At 39.3% G+C, this 24,692-nt stretch overlaps 2 protein-coding genes across 6 annotated transcripts in view; one reads left to right on the top strand and one right to left on the bottom strand.

Moving 5' to 3' along the window:
- Window positions 1–18,906, top strand: part of cnksr1 (connector enhancer of kinase suppressor of Ras 1) — a 64,446-nt gene extending 45,540 nt beyond the window's left edge. For all 5 annotated transcript variants that reach the window (XM_079833232.1, XM_079833230.1, XM_079833229.1 and 2 more), the window contains 7 exons: window positions 9,453–9,526; window positions 9,939–10,010; window positions 12,036–12,109; window positions 13,306–13,379; window positions 13,849–13,951; window positions 14,088–14,266; window positions 17,194–18,906. In XM_079833232.1, the coding sequence (XP_079689358.1) occupies window positions 9,453–9,526; window positions 9,939–10,010; window positions 12,036–12,109; window positions 13,306–13,379; window positions 13,849–13,951; window positions 14,088–14,266; window positions 17,194–17,520 (903 nt within the window). In that variant the 3' untranslated portion in view covers window positions 17,521–18,906. The remainder of the gene's footprint in view (window positions 1–9,452; window positions 9,527–9,938; window positions 10,011–12,035; window positions 12,110–13,305; window positions 13,380–13,848; window positions 13,952–14,087; window positions 14,267–17,193) is intronic.
- A 2,345-nt stretch (window positions 18,907–21,251) lies between these two features.
- On the bottom strand, window positions 21,252–24,226 carry cldn23l (claudin 23-like). The gene has a single exon (XM_079832940.1). The coding sequence runs from the start codon at window positions 22,708–22,710 to the stop codon at window positions 22,033–22,035; it is 678 nt and encodes a 225-aa protein (XP_079689066.1). The 5' UTR covers window positions 22,711–24,226; the 3' UTR covers window positions 21,252–22,032.
- Window positions 24,227–24,692: the final 466 nt, after the last annotated feature.

Here is a 24,692-nt window from a genome sequence, read left to right as displayed (position 1 = left end):
ACTTTGCGTCGTGTTTGGTTACAGTCAGTCAGCTGCTCGGTAAAGCTCACTCCAAGATGATATATTCCCGTTATAATACTTGATATGCAGATAAAATAATTTATCTTCCTGGAGTTTATCTAGCGGTTTCTGAACGATGTTGTGCTCCCTACCCGGGTGACAACACAAGGCATCACACGCACAATAACCGGAATTTAAAACTGTGAAGAAACCGACCGATATACATAGTAGACTAGGATTTGTGCGCTCAACGCTCATCGTCTCTTTATGCCGTGAACTTTTTAATGTGCACTCGCGGTGCACTGCGCCCTCTGACTCCATGTTGCTTTAAGCGCATCATTCTGCACCCGGGATGCGCATAAGCGCATTGTGCCACGCTTTCATATATTTTCATAGTTTTGTGCACTTAAAGATGATTAAAAAAAATCTTGTTCTCACGTATCTATCATATATTTGTTGCCCCTTTACAGAGCTGCACATTACGTTTACAATAAACTATAAATCTTGAAATGTTATATTATTTGTGTAGGCCCATATAATTATTTACATTCATATATAAATTAAATATAAATTGTTTTTTTTATAAATGTATTTAATAAGAACACAAAGTAATTTGTACCTTTTCATTAACATTTTTAGATTTTATAAAATTAGTCCAGAGATGTTTTTTCAAGAATTACTTTTTGTAATTGCAAATTTTTTTAACTATCCACTCACCTAATTTAATATATATTTTTGTTATAGCTTATGATTATATATTTTTATTTTATTGCTCAACAGTAGTTCTCATCGCCGATGAGGTCTTTAAATATTTTGAGAAGGTCTTAAAAAAGTCTTAAAAAGGTATTAAAATTTACTTCAGGATTCCTGCATATACCCTGCATATGCATCATACGTGATCTTGGCAAACACAGCACATGACGTTTTTATTTAAAATTAGAAAGTTTTAAATTAGTTAAATTAGATTAGTTAAATTAGAAAGTTGTCCGGCTCGAAGAGAACAATATATGTACGGGGACACATGAAATGTCTACAAATGTATGTCCTCAGAAATCACAGAAGCACACACACACACACACACACACACACACACACACACACACACACACACACACACACACACACACACACACACACACACACACACACACACACACACACACACACACACACACACACACACACACACACACACACACACAGAGAGAGAGAGAGAGAGAAACAAGGTTTTTTTTTATCCTACTTCAAAACTAAGACAATGCTGCCATCTTGTGTTCATTGAGGGAAGGGCAGCACACATTCCCCTTTTTTGTCCTTATTTAATCCCTCGGCATGGCAACACCGTTTGAGATATCCAAAATCCGTTCGCATTTTAGCATCTTCCGTATCTTTGTTTCATGTTGACCGAGTTTGGTGGAGATTGAATAAATCGCCTACGAGGAGAACGTAAAAACTCAGAGCCTGAATTATACCAATATTCACGTTCAAACCAAAATATCTGACTTCCTGTTGGTCGGAGCTAATGACTGTAAATTAGAAAGTTGACTGACTGACATCTCTGATGTGTGTGTTGAGTTTCAAGCAGTTTCAAGCAATTTCAAGCATGCTAAGAGCCTCAGAACAACACTGCTACCTTTTAGTGAGGGGAGGGCAGACAGAGAATAAATATTCAGAAGAAATATATTAAATAAAATAAATATATTGATCTGAAAAATAGTATGATTATTTTAAAGCTATTTCGTTACATTTTAATAAAACATTGTTTTAGTATGTTTTTAAACACACACACATACACGTTATAATACCAGTGTAATACCCATGTCATTATACAAATTTGTGTCCTCATAAATCACAAACAAGAGAGAGAGAGAGAGAGAGAGAGAGAGAGAGAAACAAGTTTTTTTTTTATCCTGCTTCAAAACTAATACAATGCTGCCATCTTGTGTTCATTGAGGGGAGAGCAGCAGACACAGAGAATTTCTGTTCCCCTTTTTTGTCCTTATTTAATCCCTTGCCATGGAAACACCGTTTGAGATATCCAATATCCGTTCACATTTTAGCATCTTCAGTATCTTTGTTTCATGTTGACCGAGTTTGGTGGAGATTGAATAAATCGCCTACGAGGAGAACGTAAAAACTCAGACCCCGATTTAACCAAAAATTTACCTTCAAACCAAAATATCTGACTTCCTGTTGGTCGGAGCTAATGACTGTAAATTAGAAAGTTGTCCGGCTCGATGAGGTCAATATATATACTGAGTTTGGTGATTGTAGATGAAACGAAGCCCTTCACTTTTGTCAAAAGGTGGCGCTAGAGAGCCCCTCATCCCCGCCCGTTTCTGAGGCTTTGCCCATGTGTACTGACTGACATCTCTGATGTGTGTGTTGAGTTTCAAGCAGTTTCAAGCAATTTCAAGCATGTTAAGAGCCTCAGAACAGCCAAAAGATTATTAAACTTTGACACGTTGCCATGGCAACAGTATTTGAAATTTCAGGAATCCATTTCATACGTCTCTATCTGTCATGTTTTCACATTATACTGATGAAGTTTGAAATAAATCTGGTGAAAATAAGATGGTGATTCAAAGCATTTTTGAAAGTGACACACTTCCTGCTGCCAGTTTGTGGCGCTATAACTTTGACTCACAAAAGTCATATCCATGTGATCGGCTTCTTACAACAAACACACAGCTGAAGTTTCATCCAAACCAGTCAATGTTTGCACAAGTTATAACACACTTCCTGTTTCCCTTTTCTCGCCATAAATTCGTTGCATCGCCACGGCCAGACTTTTCGAGATATCAAAAATCCGCTCGCAATTTAGCATCCTGGATATGTTCTCTTCATGCTGACCGAGTTTGGCAATGATCGAAACAATGGCCTCGGAGGAGTATATTAAATTCCAGAGCATGCGTTTTCCGAACAACCCATAATAGCTCACTTCCTGTTGGGCTGACACATAACTATGAGCACGAAAGTTGTTCGGCCCGATGAGATCTAAATGTGTACCAAGTTTCATACATGTACGTGCAAGTGTGTTTGATATATGGACCAAGTTTTCAGACCCCACTTAAGGGGGCGCTGTCGAGCCCCCCTGCCACGCCCGGGTACCAGCTTCAGCCCGGCTCTGATGGCCGCGCATTCCGACGCCTGTGCGAAGTTTCAAGAGTTTTCGAGCATGTTAAGTGCCCCAAAAGTACCCGAGAAGTCGAAAAAAACAATAAAAAAAAAAAAAAAAAAAAAGAATTAAAGCTGCGAGCAGCGATGACGGGCCCAAGCCGGTGGCACCGCCACGCCGGTGGCATCAGCATAACTGTGCACGGCAGGCAATATGCATTTAAACAGGATAATTTTTTTAAATCGCTCGAATATGTCACATTAACCGCAGCAGCTGGTGCCACTATCACCACAAGCCACACCCATGATGTCATTTAAATGTAGATGATTTTTAATGTCATGGGATGAAATAGATCTCTTTCAAATATGTGAAAAGTTATCTTTTCCTGCTCAAAATGTTATAAGTCCAGAAGGCCAGTATTTAATTCAAGGTATTTGTATAGTTCTTTTTTTACTTATTCACAAGTGATAGTTATTTGTGATAGTCTATGATATGAAAGGGGTAAATTATCATCATCAAGAGAGAAAGGCACACACACAAACTCACAGGGTGAGAGAGAGACCCCACACACACACACACCCAGGGTGAGCCTGAGAGTGAGGGGGGAGGGGAAGGACTGAGAGAGAGGCAATCTGCACATTGAACAAGATTCACAAGATTTTAACAACAAAAAGAAATAAAATCTAAATGGTGGGAGAAAGTTTTTTTTACTTCAATCTCTGAAAACATTATTTTGAATATATTTGAAATCACAGATGTTGGGTGATGAGAATTGTAACTCAAATATAATTTAGAAAACTAGTCCTGTCTGAATAGTGATATGTCAGTGAGATCAGCTCGGGGCGCGCACACCGTCTATGGGTGATGTCACGTATTTTGCGAAATGCGCAGTTAGGTGATGTGTCGCCCTCCACACGTTGCGAAATAGACTCCGAAATGGGGAAATGTAAATTTGCGGACTCCTGGTTGGAGTAGGATGAGTTTAAACAATGACTGCAGGGTTTTTCTATGGTTTTTCCTGCATAGCGGCCGCCTCCGTCACATTTCGTGCCACCTCCGTCTGTCGACAAAACTCAAGACAGGCAGTCACTTGCTCAGATTAGGCATGTCGTGGTAATTAAATAATCATCAGAAATATATATTGTCACATGATCTTTCAGCAATCATTATTAGTATTTTATGATTTGCTAGTACAAAGTCATCTAAAGCCATTCCATAGCTGAATGTCTTTCCTCCGCTGTAGCTGTCCATCATTCTCCGTTCAGCATTCAAACTTTGCGTCGTGTTTGGTTACAGTCAGTCAGCTGCTCGGTAAAGCTCACTCCAAGATGATATATTCCCGTTATAATACTTGATATGCAGATAAAATAATTTATCTTCCTGGAGTTTATCTAGCGGTTTCTGAACGATGTTGTGCTCCCTACCCGGGTGACAACACAAGGCATCACACGCACAATAACCGGAATTTAAAACTGTGAAGAAACCGACCGATATACATAGACTAGGATTTGTGCGCTCAACGCTCATCGTCTCTTTATGCCGTGAACTTTTTAATGTGCACTCGCGGTGCACTGCGCCCTCTGACTCCATGTTGCTTTAAGCGCATCATTCTGCACCCGGGATGCGCATAAGCGCATTGTGCCGCGCTTTCATATATTTTCATAGTTTTGTGCACTTAAAGATGATTAAATATGAGAATACTCAAAATCCTCTGTGTTATTGGTTGTTCAAGAGCAAAAGAGAACTCGATGTGAGCAGGAAACTAACGCGTGTCTATCTATGCGTCGAGTGAGTGTGTGTGTGTGTGTGTGTGTGCGTGTGTGTGTGTGTGTGTGTGTGTGTGTCAGTGTCCCTTGATTAGCTGACATGAGACGCATCCACACAGACAGGACACTGACACACACACACACACACACACACACACACACACACACACAGACAGGACACTGACACACACACAGACAGGACACTGGCACACACACACACACACACACACACAGACAGGACACTGACACACACACACTTGGAAGCATTTACATGAATAGGAGCGTGATCATGTAACGCTAAGCAAAAATGGATATAAAAACGGACGCTGCGTTATTTTTGTTAAATATTTTTAATGCGTTAAGCTTCCGTTTCACGTTGACCGAGTTTGGTGGAGATTGAATAAATCGCCTACGAGGAGAACGTAAAAACTCAGACCCTGAATTATACAAATATTCACGTTCAAACAAAAACTTTCTGTGAAAAAAAGACACTTATAAACAGACACTTGTAGAAAACAATGTGAATTTTGTTTTAAAATAAATTTGAACTATGCCAGTAAATAATGAATTTAAAGACAAATGTGTCAAAAGTGATCTTTGCAAACACAGCACATGACCTTAAAGCACATGTATAGAAAACACACTCACACTCCTCTGTTTTAAAAAAGAGTTATGTCTGAATGAGTACATGGAATCACGGCTGTCAGGTGATAAGATAATTAGTCCAGAGATGTTTTTTCAAGAATTACTTTTTGTAATTGCAATTTTTTTTAACTATCCACTCACCTAATTTAATATATATTTTTGTTATAGCTTATGATTATATATTTTTATTTTATTGCTCAACAGTAGTTCTCATCGCCGATGAGGTCTTTAAATATTTTGAGAAGGTCTTAAAAAAGTCTTAAAAAGGTATTAAAATTTACTTCAGGATTCCTGCATATACCCTGCATATGCATCATACGTGATCTTGGCAAACACAGCACATGACGTTTTTATTTAAAATTAGAAAGTTTTAAATTAGTTAAATTAGATTAGTTAAATTAGAAAGTTGTCCGGCTCGAAGAGAACAATATATGTACGGGGACACATGAAATGTCTACAAATGTATGTCCTCAGAAATCACAGAAGCACACACACACACACACACACACACACACACACACACACACACACACACACACACACACACACACACACACACACACACAGAGAGAGAGAGAGAGAGAGAGAGAGAGAGAGAGAGAGAGAGAGAGAGAGAGAGAAACAAGTTTTTTTTTTATCCTGCTTCAAAACTAACACAATGCTGCCATCTTGTGTTCATTGAGGGAAGGGCAGCACACACGGGCACAATACATTATACAAATAAATATTTATAAAATATATATATATTCATCTGAAAAATAGTACAGTCATTTTAAATTAATCTAAGTTCAATTACCAAACATACAATCTTAATTTAATTTAAATCAAAATATTATTTTACAAGATATGAGACAATTTCTGTTCCCCTTTTTTTGTCCTTATTTAATCCCTCGCCATGGCAACACCGTTTGAGATATCCAATATTCGTTCGCATTTTAGCATCTTCCGTATCTTTGTTTCATGTTGACCGAGTTTGGTGGAGATTGAATAAATCGCCTACGAGGAGAACGTAAAAACTCAGACCCTGAATTACATAAATATTCACCTTCAAACCAAAATATCTGACTTCCTGTTGGTCGGAGCTAATGACTGTAAATTAGAAAGTTGTCCGGCTCGAAGAGAACAATATATGTACCGAGTTTGGTGACTGAAGATAAAACTAACCCCCCCACTTTTGTCAAAAGGTGGCGCTAGAGAGGCCCTCATCCCCGCCCGTTTCTGAGGCTTTGTCCATGTGTACTGACTGACATCTCTGATGTGTGTGTTGAGTTTCAAGCAGTTTCAAGCAATTTCAAGCATGCTAAGAGCCTCAGAACAGCCAAAAGATTATTAAACTTTGACACGTTGCCATGGCAACAGTATTTGAAATTTCAGGAATCCATTTCATACGTCTCTATCTGTCATGTTTTCACATTATACTGATGAAGTTTGAAATAAATCGGGTCAAAATAAGATGGTGATTCAAAGCATTTTTGAAAGTGACACACTTCCTGCTGCCAGTTGGTGGCGCTATAACTTTGACTCACAAAAGTCATATCCATGTGATCGGCTTCTTACAACGAACACACAGCTGAAGTTTCATCCAAACCAGTCAATGTTTGCACAAGTTATAACACACTTCCTGTTTCCCTTTTCTCGCCATAAATTCGTTGCTTCGCCACGGCCAAACCATTTGAGATATCAAAAATCCGCTCGCAATTTAGCATCCTGTATATGTTCTCTTCATGCTGACCGAGTTTGGCAATGATCGAAACAATGGCCTCGGAGGAGTATATTAAATTCCAGAGCATGCGTTTTCCGAACAACCCATAATAGCTCACTTCCTGTAGGGCTGACGCATAACTTAGAGCACGAAAGTTGTTCGGCCTGATGAGATCTATATGTGTACCGAGTTTCATACATGTACGTGCAAGTGTGTTTGATATATGGACCAAGTTTTCAGACCCCACTTTAGGGGGCGCTGTCGAGCCCCCCTGCCACGCCCGGGTACCAGCTTCAGCCCGGCTCTGATGGCCGCGCATTCCGACGCCCGTGCGAAGTTTCAAGAGTTTTCGAGCATGTTAAGTGCCCCAAAAGTACCCGAGAAGTCGAAAAAAAAAAAAAAAAAAAAAAAAACAAAGAATAATCTGAGGAAGAACAATAGGGCTCTGCGCCCTTTCAGGGCTTGGGCCCTAATAATCTGAGGAAGAACAATAGGGCTCTGCGCCCTTTCAGGGCTTGGGCCCTAATTATTCTAGCTTCATGCATTCTTTTTTAATCAATACTCGAATGTGGGTATGTTTCATAAAAAAGTGTAAGGGTGGTTCGCCTACAGTGGTTCAGGCCTCAGGGTTGCTGAATGACAAGAAATGTTATCGGCAAGATGATATAAAACTCTACATTTCTCTTCTATTACCACCCACTGCTACTTATACCAACGACGGAAATAAGCGGTGTTACAATAGCAAAATATGTTGGAGAGCGTTATAGTGTGACGTTTGTATTGCAATAGGTAGCACATTTAATACCAAAATCAAAAATAGTTAGCACAGTATTTGTAACTGAAAGGATTAAATGGCAATATGGTTATGTTAGACTTAAAATAGTTACAAAATAGATGAATGAGTTGTTAAAAACTTATACCATTAATCTTATCCAGCATGTATAGAATGTTACCTGAGAGAGAGAGAGAGAGAGAGAGAGAGAGAGAGAGAGAGAGAGAGAGAGAGAGAATAACAAAGAGCAGGCCCCAAGAAAAGAGAGAGCATAACAGAGCAGAGCAACAGTTGCAATATTCTTTTATCCCTTCCTTGACCATGTGACTAAAACCCAAATGTGAGACATTCAAACTGACCAATCAGATAATTACAACTACCCCCACTGTACCAAAGGTGTGACACACATTTTGGCCTACAGACCTCGAGGACTATCAACACCTCTGTCTCTAGGAATTCCAAATGGCCCTTGTGGTAAAAAAAGAGCAGGGTTGAAATAGTAAAGCAAATGTATTTGCTCATTTTCAAATATATTTGATTATTTTCAATTCTACAAAAGCAACATTTTGAGCAAAAAGCTGAGAAAATCACGATTTTGTCAAAGACTACATCTGGATCATATTCAGAACAATGATCAAAACATAGATGAAGCAGATCGAGTCCATCAACACAGTCGTAACCACTTCCTGGGTCGACATTTCATTCAGTAACATTAGGCAGTTTTGATATGCTGTTAAAGGTTGATGATCACATTATTTTACATATGCATATGATTACATATGCTATTGCTTGTTTCTGTGTCTTCTTCGCATATGTTTTGATCAGGTGATTCGGTACTCTTTCAGAAGATGTGTCATTGCGCCCCCTATTGTATAACAGTGAAAACACAGAAAGTCTTAAAATTCTGTCAATGGCAGGGAAAGAGTTAATAACGGTGTTAAATATAATCTCTAATAGATCTCAAAATGAATATCCATCCTTCATACTGTACATTATAATGTTGTGATTCTTAAATTAACTTGCATTTAAAAGCATTAACTGTATTTTCAAGAGTTTCGTTTTTAAAGGGAAAATGAAAATGCTATTCTAAAACTTTCTGAACGTCTTTCTTCTATGAAACATGAAAGAAGATATTTTGAAGAATCTGTGAAATAGTTTCGGTTCCCATTGACTTCCATTGTATTTATTTTTATTTTTTTTCAATGGGAACCAAAACTGTTTACCAACATTCTTCAAAATATCTTATTTTATGTTCTGCAGAAGAAAGAAATGCATACAGGTTTGGAAGGACATGAGAGCGAGTAAATTAAGAGTTTTAACTATCCCTTTCATTTTCTGAGACAAAATGGTGTAGAATTTTAATATCGCCCACTACATGACACTAATTATAAGTTTATCAGTATCAGACAGAATTTTTATATCTTTGTATCTTCTTCTTTTTTTGTGCAGGAAGAGAAGGCGGAGGGCTTAATCAAGATCGGAAGCTACAGTATAGAGAGCGCTGGAGAACACAAGAGGAAGTAGTGAGTATCTTCTGCACTATACAAAACATGCTGGCTTTGGTTTACCCATTCATTATTTGATGCTGAATCAAATTTGAAGCATATCTATTGACTGAACGACATTAAACCCCGTTCAGCGTGATTGTTTGTGTTCACACCGTCATAAAGAAACAGAAGTCGCCAAGCCCCTCGGACTCTGTGTTTGTGTTTGGCTGTGAGAGTGAGAGTATCTGGCACAGGAGGGCAGTTAGCCGGAGATGTGTGAATAACAGAATTACACTTTACATTCTTCCGATCTTCCCCCGCAGTCCACAGACGCTGAACAGCACAACCTGCCACCATGATGACAAACGAGTTTTCATTAAGCTGCTAAAGCTTCTGCCCTAAGATTAATGGTTATTAACATCTGATCTCTTTCTCTTTTTTCTCCTAGTGTATTTAAAATGTGCCACCTGCGCTTCCAGGATTTTTTCTTCGCTGCTGATAATGTAACCGACATGAGCAAGTGAGTCTGGCTGCATATAAACAAGCATTTGTCCGACAGCCGCGTCTAAACGACAGTCATTCCTGGCATTATGTCTTAGAGAGCGTTTTGTAAAAATCATTGTGTAGCAAAATGTCACAATGATTAGATCTTGCTGTGTATCTGCAGTTTCTCTTCATGTGCAAATGACTGAGCTTTGACCTTTGAATTGAAATAGATGTGTTAGATGCAATGACATTGAATTTTTAAAAGTGTAATGTGGAACTTCTGTCCTCTGAAAATACTTTATGCGCATAGCCAAGTAAATATATATATAAAAGTGATGGATTAACAGGTTGACTTAACAAAAAGTGTAAACACTGGGTGTTCACTGGGAATTCAGAACAACATGCATATACTGACAGCCGAATGAATTTGGACACTCTCTGCCCTGTTTTATTGATTTAGAAAAATATGCAAATCAGGTTATGGCGTAAGTACACTCAAAAATGTGTGCTTAATGCAATTTGCACAATTCCTGATCTTGTGGGTCAGTTCTAAGTGCTTGTTATTGCAATGCGACACCAGGCGTGACGCAAGTATTTTTTGCTAGTTTCAGCCCGACGCAGTTATCATTTTCACGTCCAATGCCACGTTGTTTACATAGCAAATGCATTGGCGGCCATCTGTTCGCCCATGGGTGCGCTAGTCTGAGAACGAGGCGTGTCCAGGCGCATTGTTGGCGCGTTGCTATTTTGAGGCAACTGAAAACGACCGTGCCATTGACCCACAAAAACCTGGTCTAAAGTCAATGGTAAAATAAAAATTTGGGTAACAAGCAAACAGCTTAGTCTACAAGCTTAGCATAAAACTAATACATTACAATTTTCTTGAGATAGAGTTTTGCATTAAAACAGGACGAAAGGGACAGTAGGATATTTTGGGAAACCTGTTTGATTTTGCCATTCTCTTTTGGTGTCTATAGCACAGAAATTCCATATTTCACCATTAATATTATTGGGAACACGTTATTTTGCAGTGTCATTGTTACATATGTTACATGTAGTTACAATAGTAATAACTGTCAATTCTGAATACTTAGATGCAACTAACCTAAAAGCAAACGAAACCTTAATCCTCCTAACCCTATAGTAAGTACATGTAGTTACTTAATATCACTCAGTAGGCCTACTTAAATGTATAATTGCAGTGTAACACCGACACCTTAAAATAAAGTGTAACCTACTATTTAATATAATACAGTGAATAAGCTGGAAAGGTTTGTATTTGTTCTTTTAAAAACATATTTTGTGAAAATAGCTGTTTAGTTTAGTTTAGTTTAGCACCTCTGCAGTAATTCAGGGCTGAGCACCTTATGTAATAGCACTACAGATTGGTGCTCTCTTTTACACTGCATGATTTGTCCAATGACCAGTCAAACTCTGGTGCTTCACACATCTAATAATAGAGCCGATGATATGATGTTCAGGAGAGAATCTTGGGCAGTTATGTTAACTATCATACCATGTATCATCCCCCCACTCATTCGCCAGATGATAATATTAGACCAATTAGGTGACTTTGTCTCATCTGAAGAGATTTATGCCATTTGTTTCCATTATTTGCAGGCACGATTGTTATTCTATTGCCAAGTTGCACTGGTTGTTCTGAGCTTCAGTGTGAAAAGCTTTAAACTCTGAAATGCTCTTAATGACTTTGACCTCTTGAGCAGCACTTGAGGAGCTGCAGTATAGCAGTGAGTCAGCAGACGCTCAGAGTCAGACACCGAGAGAAACAGTGTCGGTCTGTCTGCTGCACTGGAGACAATGTGAATGCCAACACCTTTTAACCTATTTAACACTCCCACTTCATGTGTACCTGCCTATTATTACTCTTTTCTACTGCACACACACATAATCACTAGTTTTTACACATTCAGGATCTCTCACGCGTCACTTATGCCCCCCACTGGTCATAGCCTAATACAACACAATACAAATCACTTGGTAAGTGGTGAGACATGTTGATATGTGATAAATCTCTTTTTCTCTCACTCTCTCTTAACAGATGGATTAACTGCTTAATCGCAGCCATTCAGAAACACAAGAAGTATGTCCAAAGTCAACCAGACAACGAAGAAGGTAGGAAATGATGTGTGTTAACGCATTCATGGTTGGGGAGACCGGGGATTGTTGTAGCACTTTTTGTTTGAGCATCAGTTGCTCAGTGGTTGTTTGTGATAGATGTCTCCAATTTTGACATCACTCACTTGGCGCCACAAAGCTCACTTGGATATGTATCTCATAATCACAGATTATATGATTTAATGTCAAATACAAAATGTTCCGTTGTTACAATCTGTTACTGGGGTGAATTGTAACACTAGTCGGGGATAGATGTAACACTAAGAGGCAATTTGCTGAAATAACATCCACACTATCCGATTTTTGCATAAACATCACTGAAGAACAAAGAAAACAATTAAAATTGACAAAAGCATTATATTGTATTTTTTTTAGAACTTTAAATGTAGAGCAAAACAATTCTCGCGCGTGTTTGTGTGAGTGTGCGTGTACTGTATTCCTGTCACATAAGGGTTCATTTTGCATAAAAAACGCTGATGGAATCATCAAGATGCACATGAATAATGTGCACAAAAAACTTTTTTATCTGATAAAAAGACATGCGCATAGACTACGGTGGAAACACATTTACTGAATAAATCCTTCGATACGCAACTGAGAATGTGATTGATAACTTCACTCACTGAAATCATCATAGGGGTTGGTTGTACTTGTAACGTTTTCAAAAAAAATTTACTTCTTACCTGAAAATAAGTTCTTTGGACATAAAATCTACAAATTTGCTCACAGTCACATGCCATTTCTTGTGTGAGCTCAAAAAGAAGACGGGAGTGAATGATATTGATGACGTTACCACAGCTCTTTTCTGACCTGTCGAACTTACAGTGTTACATAACAGTATAACCCCGTGTTACAAAACCCCCCGGTCTCCCCTATATATGGCAATACATTTGCTGTTTCTATGCTACATTTTCAATGTAAACAGTCATAGAGAATTGTGATTTAGTTCTGGCGTAGCTGTAAAGTCCAAATTTACATGCCTTCGACTGGGTTTGGTATCCTTTCTTTTAGTACACAGATGCCTGATCCCCATTTCATTCCAGTAAACTAATATATACCATGCAATACCAGCTTTAATACCAGTATATGGTGACATAATGTATGTCACCATATATTATGTTGTGTTCTATAATTAAAACTAATTATAGAAATGCTGGCAGTGCTGGATTCATGAATGATGTTTCTGTTGTCAGACTGTTACAGTGAAACCGAATCTGAGGAGGAATCATCACGTTCCCCCCTTTCTCATCGGAAGAAACTGAATACGGTGAGGATAAACACAGACACACCCATGCACAAAACAAGAATAAAATAAAACCTCAAATTAAAGGGATCGTCCATTTACTTACCCTCATGTTGTTCCAAACCTCTATGATTGAATTTTTTGTGTGCAAAACAAAATTAGATATTTACACTACCATTCAAAAGTTTGGGGTTTGATTAAAAATTCAGTAATATTGTGAAATATTATTACAATTTAAAATAACCTTTCTGTTTAAATATATTTTAAAATGTAATGTATTCTTTTGACGACAAAGCTGAATTTTCAGCGGTTTCTAGTGTCACATTTCTAGTGTCAGGGAAAACATTTCTTATTGTAATCATTAACTGGTTTGGTTATGGAAACATTTCTTCTTATTATCAATGCTGAAAAAAATTGAAAAATGGCTGTGTACTGTATACTTTTCCTTGGAACATAACATTTTTAACAGAGTTTCCCCTTTATTTTGTCACAGAAAACTCAAACTCAATCAAACACGCTTCCTCGAACGAAGGGTAAGCAGAACAGGTTTTCAGAGCCATTGACCATTTCAAAAGCAGGGGGCAGTAAAATTGCAGGTAAAGGATCATCATAAACTGTATCCTCCTATCAGCTTCTTTATATCCTGTATCTTTAAATCCTTTGGCAAAAAGGATTTAAAGACAAATTAAAAGACAAATTGGAAATTAAAGACAAATTCTATCTATGTCTCAGGAAATGTAGATGAGATGGATGAAATGTTCCACAGCCTGAAGAAAGGAGGAGTGTCTCTGATTGGTCAGAATCAGCCGACGACTCATGACCAGCTTCGTAAATCCTTCATTAAACGCAACAAAAACCCTGTTATCAATGAGAAGATACACACACTCCGTACCCTCCAGAGCACACTCAAGGTAAGACATGCATTTACACACACACACATTTGGTTCGCTATCTTTGTGGGGACTCTCCATAGACGTAATGTTTTTTTTACTGTACAAACTGTATATTCTCTCCCCTTACACTAGCCCTACTCCTAAACCTACCCATCACACAAAACTTTCTGCATTTTTACATTTTCAAAAAAACTCATTCTATATGATTTATAAGCTTGTTTCCTCATGAGTACTTCAATTTAGGTCCCCACAGTCAAGTCAAGTCAAGTCAACTTTATTTATATAGCGCTTTTAACAATGCAGATTGTTGCAAAGCAGCTTTACAGTGTTAAACAGCAAAATAATGCAACATAATTTTATTCAGCTATATAGCCATTCCGGAGAAAATGGTGATGTCATCAGTTCATTTCAATTATCATACAGTGACAGTGTGGGCTTTAGATCAGTAATTAGATCAGTAATTTAGTTTATATGGTTAATTTAGTTTATTAATTAGATTTATTTGGATATTGAGTTGAAAAATTTAGTGTCCCCCACTGAGCACGCCAAGCCAGAGGCAACAGTGGCAAGGAAACCAAAACCCCATCATGTGACCTAATGGAGAAAAATAAACCTTGGCAGAAACCAGGCTCAGTCGGGGTGCCAGTTCTCCTCTGGCCAATTAACAAGCAGCTTATGATTATTATTCTGGCAACTTTACAGGTCAGAGGTAGGGGTGCACCGATCCGACTTTTTCAGTCCCGATACCGATGCCTGGGCTTTGTGTATCTGTCGATACCCGATACCGATCCGATATATTGTTGAATTAATAATAAACTGTATATCTTCCACCTTATACCTTCCTTGAAGAGACTAAAGGCACCAGACTTTACTAACTAAACATAACTAAGACAAAATAACAGATGTATGTAAGGTGTTGAATTCTTATTTATTTAAAAAACAATTGTGCATTCAAATCTAAAATAGAATGTAATCTAACTTCTTTAAATAAATAAAATGTAGCAGTGGAAACAAAAAACTTTTGTGTGTATTTGTGTGTATAATGTGTATTTATTTTACTACACATTGTCAACAGAAATAAGATGAAATGCTGTTGATAATTAAAAATAATTCTTACTACCCACTCTTGCTAAAATGGGTAAGCACACTTGTGTTCTCATTTCAGTTGCGTTCTGAGTAAATTAATAAACTGAGTTCATGAGTTCAGTGTTGGACAGATCAGTTGTTCTGGCCAGTCGTTAAAATGATTCGGTTCAAAGGAGTCATTAGGTCACGAATCGGACATTAGCAGACGCGTTGTGTGCGAATCCCGTCTGTTAGAACATCGCGAAAGATGTCAACACACAGAAAACACTTCATAACTGGATATAATTTGTCTCCCGCTTATTGAAAGTATGCTTTATGTCAGCTGGTCAGAGAAGAGTCAAATGTTTTTTGAGCGCAATTCACACCCAGTGATAATTCAAGGACAAAATTGTCCGAATGTGTCACGTGCAACATGGTTTCGGTCTTCCGAGCTTTTGATTTGGATTAATATGTGAAATATGAGAGCGAACACTGATTATTTTGAAGACCCAGAGAGCGCGCGCGGGGGAGGAGCTCTCAGATCGGTCTCTCTGTCACTCAGTCACAAGCGCAGCATCTGTTCTACATCACTCGTAAATCACAATAACTCATCAAATTAGGCTTTGGCCGTCAAAAAAATGTCAATGCAGGAAAGACCCTGACTTTGCAGTAATACCCTCGAAACAGCGACGAACTAGTTGGCGTGGCAAGCGTGAAATATCTCCTCCACACAGCCGACTCTCTGGCTCGCTCCCTTCTAGCATGCGACACACGTGAAGCTGACGAATGACGTAGGTTCTGCTGCGACGGAAAAAAACACCTGGATCGGCTTGTGGATCTGTTAATTTTTCCGATCCCCGATCCAGCTATTTTGTCAGTATCGCGGCCGATATCCGATCCTAATATCGGATCGGTGCACCCCTAGTCAGAGGTCATAATAGATCGGAATATTCGAAAGATCGGAGGCAACACGCCGGAGACGCGTTTATTGAGGATGATGTGTTGATTAAATATTTATTAAAGTGCAATATTCGAATGATCGGAGGCAACGTGCTGGAGACGGGTTTATTGAGGATGATGTGTTGATTAAATAATTATTAAAGTGCGATATGCGAATGATCGGAGGCAACGCGCTGGAGACGGGTTTATTGAGGATGATGTGTTGATTAAATAATTATTAAAGTGCAATATTCGAAGGATCGGAGGCAACACGCCGGAGACGGGTTTATTGAGGATGACATATCGATTTAACAATTATTCAATTGTAATATTCGAACAATCGGAGTCATCACGCCGGAGACGGGTTTATTGAGGATGCCGTGTCGACGAGGCAATTTCAGGGGGAGTCTAATTGACACAGTCTCTGCAGACACTTCAGGGTCATGCGTTGGTCATGTCTGGGCGCAGGTCCACCATCTGAACTGGATACGGCCTGGATCCGGCTGACTGCAGTAAACCTCGGGATAAAACAGAGAGACTATCATTAGCGTAGATGCCATTCTTCTGATGATGTAACGAGTACATCAGGTGTTATGGGAAGTGTTCCCGGTTCCGGCTGACCTAGTTAATGCAGCCTAACAATCATTTCATTGAAAAAGTGTTTTATGTGTATGCCATAGTAAAGACCACAGTGACACGAGTCCCCATGAGTCAGTGTGCATTCAAGTTGAAGTCCCTACCAGGATAGAAAAACATGAACACACACACACACGCTCACACACACTACCAAACCCAATATTAACTGTTATTGGGATTATTTCCTATTCAAGTCAACAATAATAGATGGACAGCAGTCCTACATAGTTACAGTACTACATGCAGTTCTACATAATTACACATAAAGGTCTCAACATTTGTCATTGGCTGCCTGTGTTTCTTAGGCAAAGGAGGCGGAGCTTCACCTGATTAACAGGATCCTAGAGGATTCTGAGTTCTCACCGCAGAAGTTCCGTCAGTGGAAGCAGTTCAACGAAGAGCTGCTTCAGGACATTGAGAAACAGCAGAAACAGACGGAGTCGCCAATCATAGACACAGTGTCCAGGGCCAACGACGAGGCAAGCGGACTGGCCCTGAGTGATGGAGAACAGTTGGTAGATTCAGAGACACCTGATGACGGATGCTCCACTCCTACAGATGCACAGGTGCGGATGCAAACGCACACCACAGTCACGGGCGAAACACCTACAGAGAACTACTTTTACATATGACACGTGTACAGAATGTACAAACACACTGTATTAAAACAAATAGAGAAACGAGAGTGCAACACTGGGACAAATGTGTGGAGCCGAATTGCAGCCATCTGGCACAGAGCGATGGCTGTTTCACAAGAAGTAAGATCTGGAGCTTTTCAGAACAACTTTGTACTTCTACTGTACATTAACTTTAAACGATCAGGTTTGACGGACTGCAATGCTGGCAAAAGAACAAATTTAACTTTACGCACTTGCTAAAGGACGTTGATTATACTGATGTATGTAATTTTACAAATATATTTTAGATTAATTATTTGATTTTTACGTTAGGTATGTGTGTAAGGTTTGCTTAAGAAAAGTTTTATGAATGTTTTCGGTATGTTCAGACACAATAGACAAAGTATTTCTTTTATAAGAATTTATACTTTTTATTATGTAGAAAATTTCTGACTTTGCAGATCCTGAGAACAAGTTTAGCAGGCTCAAAAGCTATATTTCCTGAGGAAAAAGAAATGAATACCTCAACCTCGCATTGCGTTTGTATTAAATGCCCAGCGTTGGTCATTTTCCCAGACTTGCCACACAGTGGCGCCCTGTGTTTTGTTCATGAGGTGTTGCGTATGCCACCTGTTCCTTTTAGTCTTTCAGTGTTTTTAATCCAACACTGTATACTCATGCGTATAATGGCTGCATGTTTATATATGTTGTCGCATCTGATTCTTCTCTTTTTTTTAAATTCTAAAATATTACCGGCCAAATAGCTAGAATTTTTCAGTTGATCAAAGACAAAAACTGGTTGTAAAGTCAGACATTTTTGTCCTAATCCGCTAAACTCGTCTCTACAAAGAGAGGAGTGAGTGTTAAATGACTTGTGTATCATGCCCTTGTAGACAAATTGGAATCACGATATGTTATAATAATTTATTTCATGTTGCTGATTTTCTGTTCATACAATGTATAGACGTAGATTAAAAAAAAGGATAAAAGAAATATAAATTTGATATTTCAATGAGATTTGTCATTTGCCTTATGTTTATATAAAGTGTGCAATTACTGTTTATGCAGAGCCAATGCCAATCTCACTGCATTTGTTCCTCCGTATGAATACTTATCAATTCATTGAACACACCTTTAGAAAGTTCGGATATAACAAGGATTCTGAAAATATTATAATGCATTTTACCTTTGGTTATGCTTATTTATTAAAAGATATAATGTACATTATGAATACCTTTATAATGCATTATGCATAAAGACTTTAAGCATTCATTCTTACCTTACAGTAATTCTGCCGTGCTAATAAACCATTAAACAATGTTTTCCTTCTTGCATAGAAATGTTTTGGAGTATTTTTTATTGTAACAATTGATCAGATATTATAAATCAGTAGAATATCACATTGTGAGAGGCCTGTTTTTTGGGTTTTTTTTAAGTAATTGAGTGATCCTGTAAAGTGGGACTAGCCTCACAAGCCAGACCCACATCAAGATGTTGGGTCTTGGAACACACCATTAGCAGGGCTCAATCCGAGGGGCGGGATAAACGGTTGTCTTTCAAATTCCCTCTTCACGCAACAACCAACCAGAGCAACAAAGAAGGTGAAGCGCAACTCTGCCATCATTATGTTAAGCCCGCCCACCGACTCTATACACAATGTGATTGGCCTTGACCGGCCTGACTAGAGTTGGTTTTTCCAGCTCGCAAGCCAACGGACAGCTAGTGTGCGTCTAGATTTCTAGGCTAATGTAGGACTATATATTTACCAAAACAAGCTGTTTAGTGTAAAATCATTAGTTAGCATGACAAACCAAAAGATAGTTTGAGCAGATGTGATGACTGAAATATAACAAGCAGTCTGACTTTTCAAATTGACATGAGAAGCAGGAAAAAACATTGCTTTGAAACATTTAATCAGTAGCCTTGCACATAGGCATTACAGTCAATAACAACGCATATTTACAACATAAATATGTACAAGTACAGTTAGTAATTAGTAATACAGATCAGTATATTACAGATAAATACTGTTGGTCCAAATATTAAAGATGTGTCAGTCATAAGGCTTGAGCGAATTGACAGGACACCCATCTCACGCACTAGTGGGGAAAAGCCTAAATTGCCTACAGCCTTGTGACACTAGTAGCCTACATTGCTTACATTTCACGACAGCTTTGGAAAGAATATTACAGTACTGTCATGATGAACAGTTAATAAAAGCTGTGTCATTTTGAAGGCTAGCTGTGCCCTCTGATGGTCACATTTGAGGAGGTCATTTCAGAAAAATAACCATTACAAAATTACTTAAATTGGCATAAATGATTGTTATTTCGTTTTACTTTTGAATGTATGTGTGGCTGACAAATTTGACCTCCAGGGGACGCAGACTTCGAAATGAGACAAAGCAAGAGAGACAGCGCATACAATCATTAACGTCTTAGCAACTAAGGAACCGTTCACACGGAAGGCATCTTTGTGCTTCAAACGCTAGACACATCGCAGCAGAATGGAAAAGAACGCAAGGTCTCGATATGCCAACAAGAAGTTAAAGGCACAATATGTAAGTTTTTGGATTAAAATATCCACAAACCACTAGAACAATGTTATATATTTTGTTGACTTGTGTACTTACATTATCCCAAATGTTTCCAAGAATGTTTAAATCCAGAGAAATACGCAATTTTAACCAGGACACGCACAGTGTCCGTGCATCGCCTGTCAATGACATCAATCCTGCGTTACCCTCGATTTCAGGTTTTATTTTGTAGAAACCATGGAAACACCAAAGATGCTTTAATATATTGTGTGTTTTATTAGACAAGTGAGCAACTGTTTGGATACATTCAACAACAGAAAACTAATGATTGTTATATAGCTCAACACAGTTAGTCTATTGTTTAAATCTCGTTTTCATGATTTACCGCGAGTACCATGTTTTACCATGCCTAATATCGATCTAGCTTACTGCAATGAGCAACTAGTGTCTCATAGTAGCCGCTGAGTGAATGCACAGAGTAGCATTATAACATAACCCAACACACTCAAATGTATCTAATATGATAAAACAGCGCTGTTACCGCACATACACATGACCAGAAGCGGAAGCGCTCGTCTGCAGCATAATAAAAGCTCCGCTGCTTTCGAGCCGTGTGTCACGCTTGTTTCTCATTAGTAAACGATCCAGCGGCCTCGTTCCTTCATACTACAGTAACGTTAATAAATCATTAATACATCAGCTCATCCATGAATATGATTTCTGCCCGAGTCCCGTTGAATTATTTTCCACCGTCTGTAGAGGTGAAGGCATCATCAAGCTACGCCTTTGTTTTAAATAAGCGACCTCTAGCAGCGAAACTTACATACTGTGCCTTTAACAAAACTTGACAAGACATCTTAAAAGCATGGCGCCCATGTGCAAAATGCTGAAAATGTTTACCTAGAAAAACAATTAAATACACTGCAGTGTAATGCAAAAGCGCATTCTGTGTGAACCGGCCCTGAAGGCCTGCTCACACAAAAAAATGATAACTTGAACTATAACGTTTTAATAATTGTTCTAATTAACGACAGAGAAGAACGATATTAATGGAATCCCTTTCAGAACTACTTACATGCTTCTGATAAACAATGTTAGTTCAATAGTTATCGTTAAATTTATAGTTAGCGTTCATGGTGTGAACGGGCCTTAAGGCTTCTGGTATCGGGTTTTGCACATATAACATTTTAATTTATACCATGGTCTGTCTAAATACTTGATTCTGATTGGCTGGAAGGTGTGCAATAAAAACATTTAATGCACAGGTAGTTCCAAGTCAGTTTAATCACTGTTCTATGTTAATGTGCTGTTTGCATTACAGAGAGCGGAGATCGCGCTGCACACACACACAAACATTCAGGAGCAGGGAATCTTGTTATCAACGCTGCCCCGCGACTTTTAGTCATAAAATAGCTTCGCTACTGAACCGCTACATTACATTTCTCAGCAACGAGGGGGTTACATCACTATTCTGAAGTGCCGGTAATTACATTCATGCAGCTTCATTGTTAATATAGAGACGCTGAATAGACGCAGGTACGCATCTCTCTCTCCCGCTCTCTCTCTCTTGATAATTAATTCAAATAAATGTAATCTTACGCACTACTTTATCTCTGTGTTTGATTAAAAGCGTGCAGAATGCTAGATCTAACGAACTGTAACTGACTGAAAATAACTGTTAATTTGACCCTTTCGGTGAAATATTGCACTGCAAACATCAATACCAGCTTTAAGTTGTCAATGGCAATTGACCATGGTATAAGCTGGATAATCTACGGCTAGCTGTGCATTAAACAACTTTAATGCACTTAATTGAGGCAATTGCCTCCACGTCATGCATTAAAATAGTTTAATGCACAGCTAGTCATGGATTATCCCTTACATGTTTCTCTTTAGAAACATCACGCATATTGTTTCACATTACTTCATCCAAGCTCATTGTGTTTGGACGCCATTAGAGTCTCTTCATCTGTCATAAGTGTTCGGCCCGTCTAACAGTTCACCTCATACATCTCAGCACTGTCTTTGAGTCTCTGCTTGTGGCAGAATGAACACTTCATGCTTTTGAACCCAAAGAGTAGTGCGGCCCCTCCCAGCACCTGGACCCAAGCTCCCACCCAGCCAAAGTAGAGCGACCCGGCCGGGTGTAGTGTCAGTCGGGGTGGCTTGTGTACGTTGAGTCCTTGCGTCTCCGATACGGTTGAATCCACCTCGATCCCCAGCTTCGTAAGATTGCATGTATACACTCCTAACGCAGCCAGACTGAGCACGCCTGCCAGCGCAACCAACAGGCCACCGGCTGCCGCTACACTCCTGAGCGGGATATCGGTCCAGCAGCGGACCCCCACGCTGGCGAGCACGATCCCCGCGCCGCACAGGAAGAGAGACGACAGCACCAACCCCTGGACCATTCGAACCCGAGCATCCCTCTGGTAGGACCCCGACACGGGCCAGCACTCTTTGACCTCTGAGTGCACCACCTGCAGGCAGCTCTCCCATAGGCCGTCTGAGCGGAGTAGGAGGAGCTCCGTTGCCCCGCCCCGCCCTGCAGCACCTAGCCGCGCCTGTCCCTCCCTCCACTGCGGTGTGATTGCGGCAGTGAACATCAGCACAAGGCCCAAGGGCGCGAACACCACTCCCATCAGCATGGACGTCGGCGTGTGCATCATGTCTTTGTTGACGTGTAGCTCTTCAGGACGATGCTAAGGGTGAAACCAGCGGCGAAGACCTGGTGAAAAGAATCAAATGTCAGTTACACGCATTCAACTCGCATCCGAAGGACAGATTCTAGAAGATGCTCTCATTTAAATCCCCTCTGATGCCCATTGGTAGAAATACACTCCTGGTTTTGCAGTCTGTTAGATCTACAAGAGAAAGAGTGCGTATATGCATGTCTTGTTAGCCGCTGACTCTCCTTTGAGCTCCAAGAAACATCGTCACTCCTGGCAACCAGCACAGTGGAGGTGAATGGCCTGCTGTTGCTAAGAGACAGTAACCTGGACGATCCTATGGTTGCATCTTTTGTGGTACATCTGAAACAGTTCTATACGCAGCCACAGGTGCTAGTCTTTGAAGAGTGTCTTCTGACGCAAATGTCGAACCGGACACATCTTACGGACATTTAAGACAGGAAGCCAGACATCTGGGCGCCGAGAGAGCGGGCTGATGTCTGTTCCAACATACACATTCATAGACGACAAGGACAAAAGGGAACCTGCGATTGACTTGATGTTATTTTTTAATACATGAACCTTCCACAGTCACCCAATATTGTTTGACAGCAGCAGTGTATTTTTGGTCGTCTAGACAATACCACCTTCAAATGTGTCTGCGCAAGGGGTGTGTGTGTACGTTTCAACAGATTGGTCAATCACTTCAAGCTCTTGGAGTACAGTACTATCTATCATCACATTAATTCCCTGTTTCAGTCACCTTTGTTGCATGGCAACCGAAAAACAAACATTTAAAAGGGTGCACTGGCATCCATACCTTAATGAAAACACAACAGAATCTGCCACACCAACGAAATGTGGCTACACACATTGTGAAAGCACCTGCCAGATTTGACGGCTGTCTTCAAACCGTACTAGTTATTAAATATCTGGAAAAACAACATGACAGCGTGATAAACTCATTCCATCACGAGAAGGATCAAAAAGATGAGGCTTTTGCAATCTACTCACAGCAGATGCCGCAAAGAGAAAGCAAAGATAAGTGCATTGACCTTTTATCCTGACCCGGGTTTTTGTTTGCCGGAGATGTTGCGGTCATCTGCTTCTCTATTGGAATCACACATAGCAGAGATGTCATCCACTTACCTCTCTGGAGAAGAATGAATGATCATTCAGCTGCTCTCTTTGTGAATTCTGAGATGAATCCTTGTGCTTTCTGTCCTTTTTCTCTCTCCCTCATTCTCTGATTCTCTCTAGTTTTGTATATGAGGCTTTCCATACACCCCCATCCTTTTAAGCAGACTCACACACACACACACACAACAGAACAGAACAAACAGCAAGTCCGACGTGTGCTGACTGCAAAATGCAGACTGCCTGCTGAACCAGATGATCTGATGAAAGAAAAAGAGACATGGAAATATGGATAGAAAACGAAGATTAATTTAAAATCCAGTCTTTTATCATATCTATTAATAATGAATCTTACCCCAAGGGTCTAATTTTACCTTCGCACTTCAAAATAAAAAAAATAATTTTTGTGTGTGTGTCCACAAATCCCTCATTATAAAATAGACACAAAAACATACAATGTCACAGATCACTATTTTCCAGAGACAAAATAAGCCATTCTTTAACCCTTATTGACATTTTTGTCTTTTTCAGGGTTTTTTATTATTATTATTTATCATTTTTTAGTTACATTTTGCATACATTTTGGCACAGGTGTGATTTTTTTAATTTTTTTTATTTTACTATTTCACCCCCATTTCCATTAATAAATCTATTTTGCAATATTCACAAAATAGTTCCTCTCAGGACCTTAAAGGGATAGTTCACCCAAAAATGAAAATGTGATGTTTTTCTGCTTACCCCCAAGGCATCCAAGATGTAGGTGTCTTTGTTTCTTCAGTAGAACACAAATGAAGATTTTTAACTCTAACCGTTGACGTCTGTCAGTCGTATAATGCATGTGAATG

Source organism: Gobio gobio (genome assembly GCF_949357685.1).
Source record: "Gobio gobio genome assembly, chromosome: 13".
NCBI lineage: Eukaryota > Metazoa > Chordata > Actinopteri > Cypriniformes > Gobionidae > Gobio > Gobio gobio.
Note: the sequence above shows the minus strand (reverse complement) of the source record. Positions and strands in the feature narration are given on the sequence as shown.

What these genes read in the sequence shown, in the direction of transcription:
- cldn23l (XM_079832940.1), bottom strand. Translation starts at nt 22,710, where the DNA reads ATGATGCACACGCCGACGTCCATGCTGATGGGAGTGGTGTTCGCGCCC.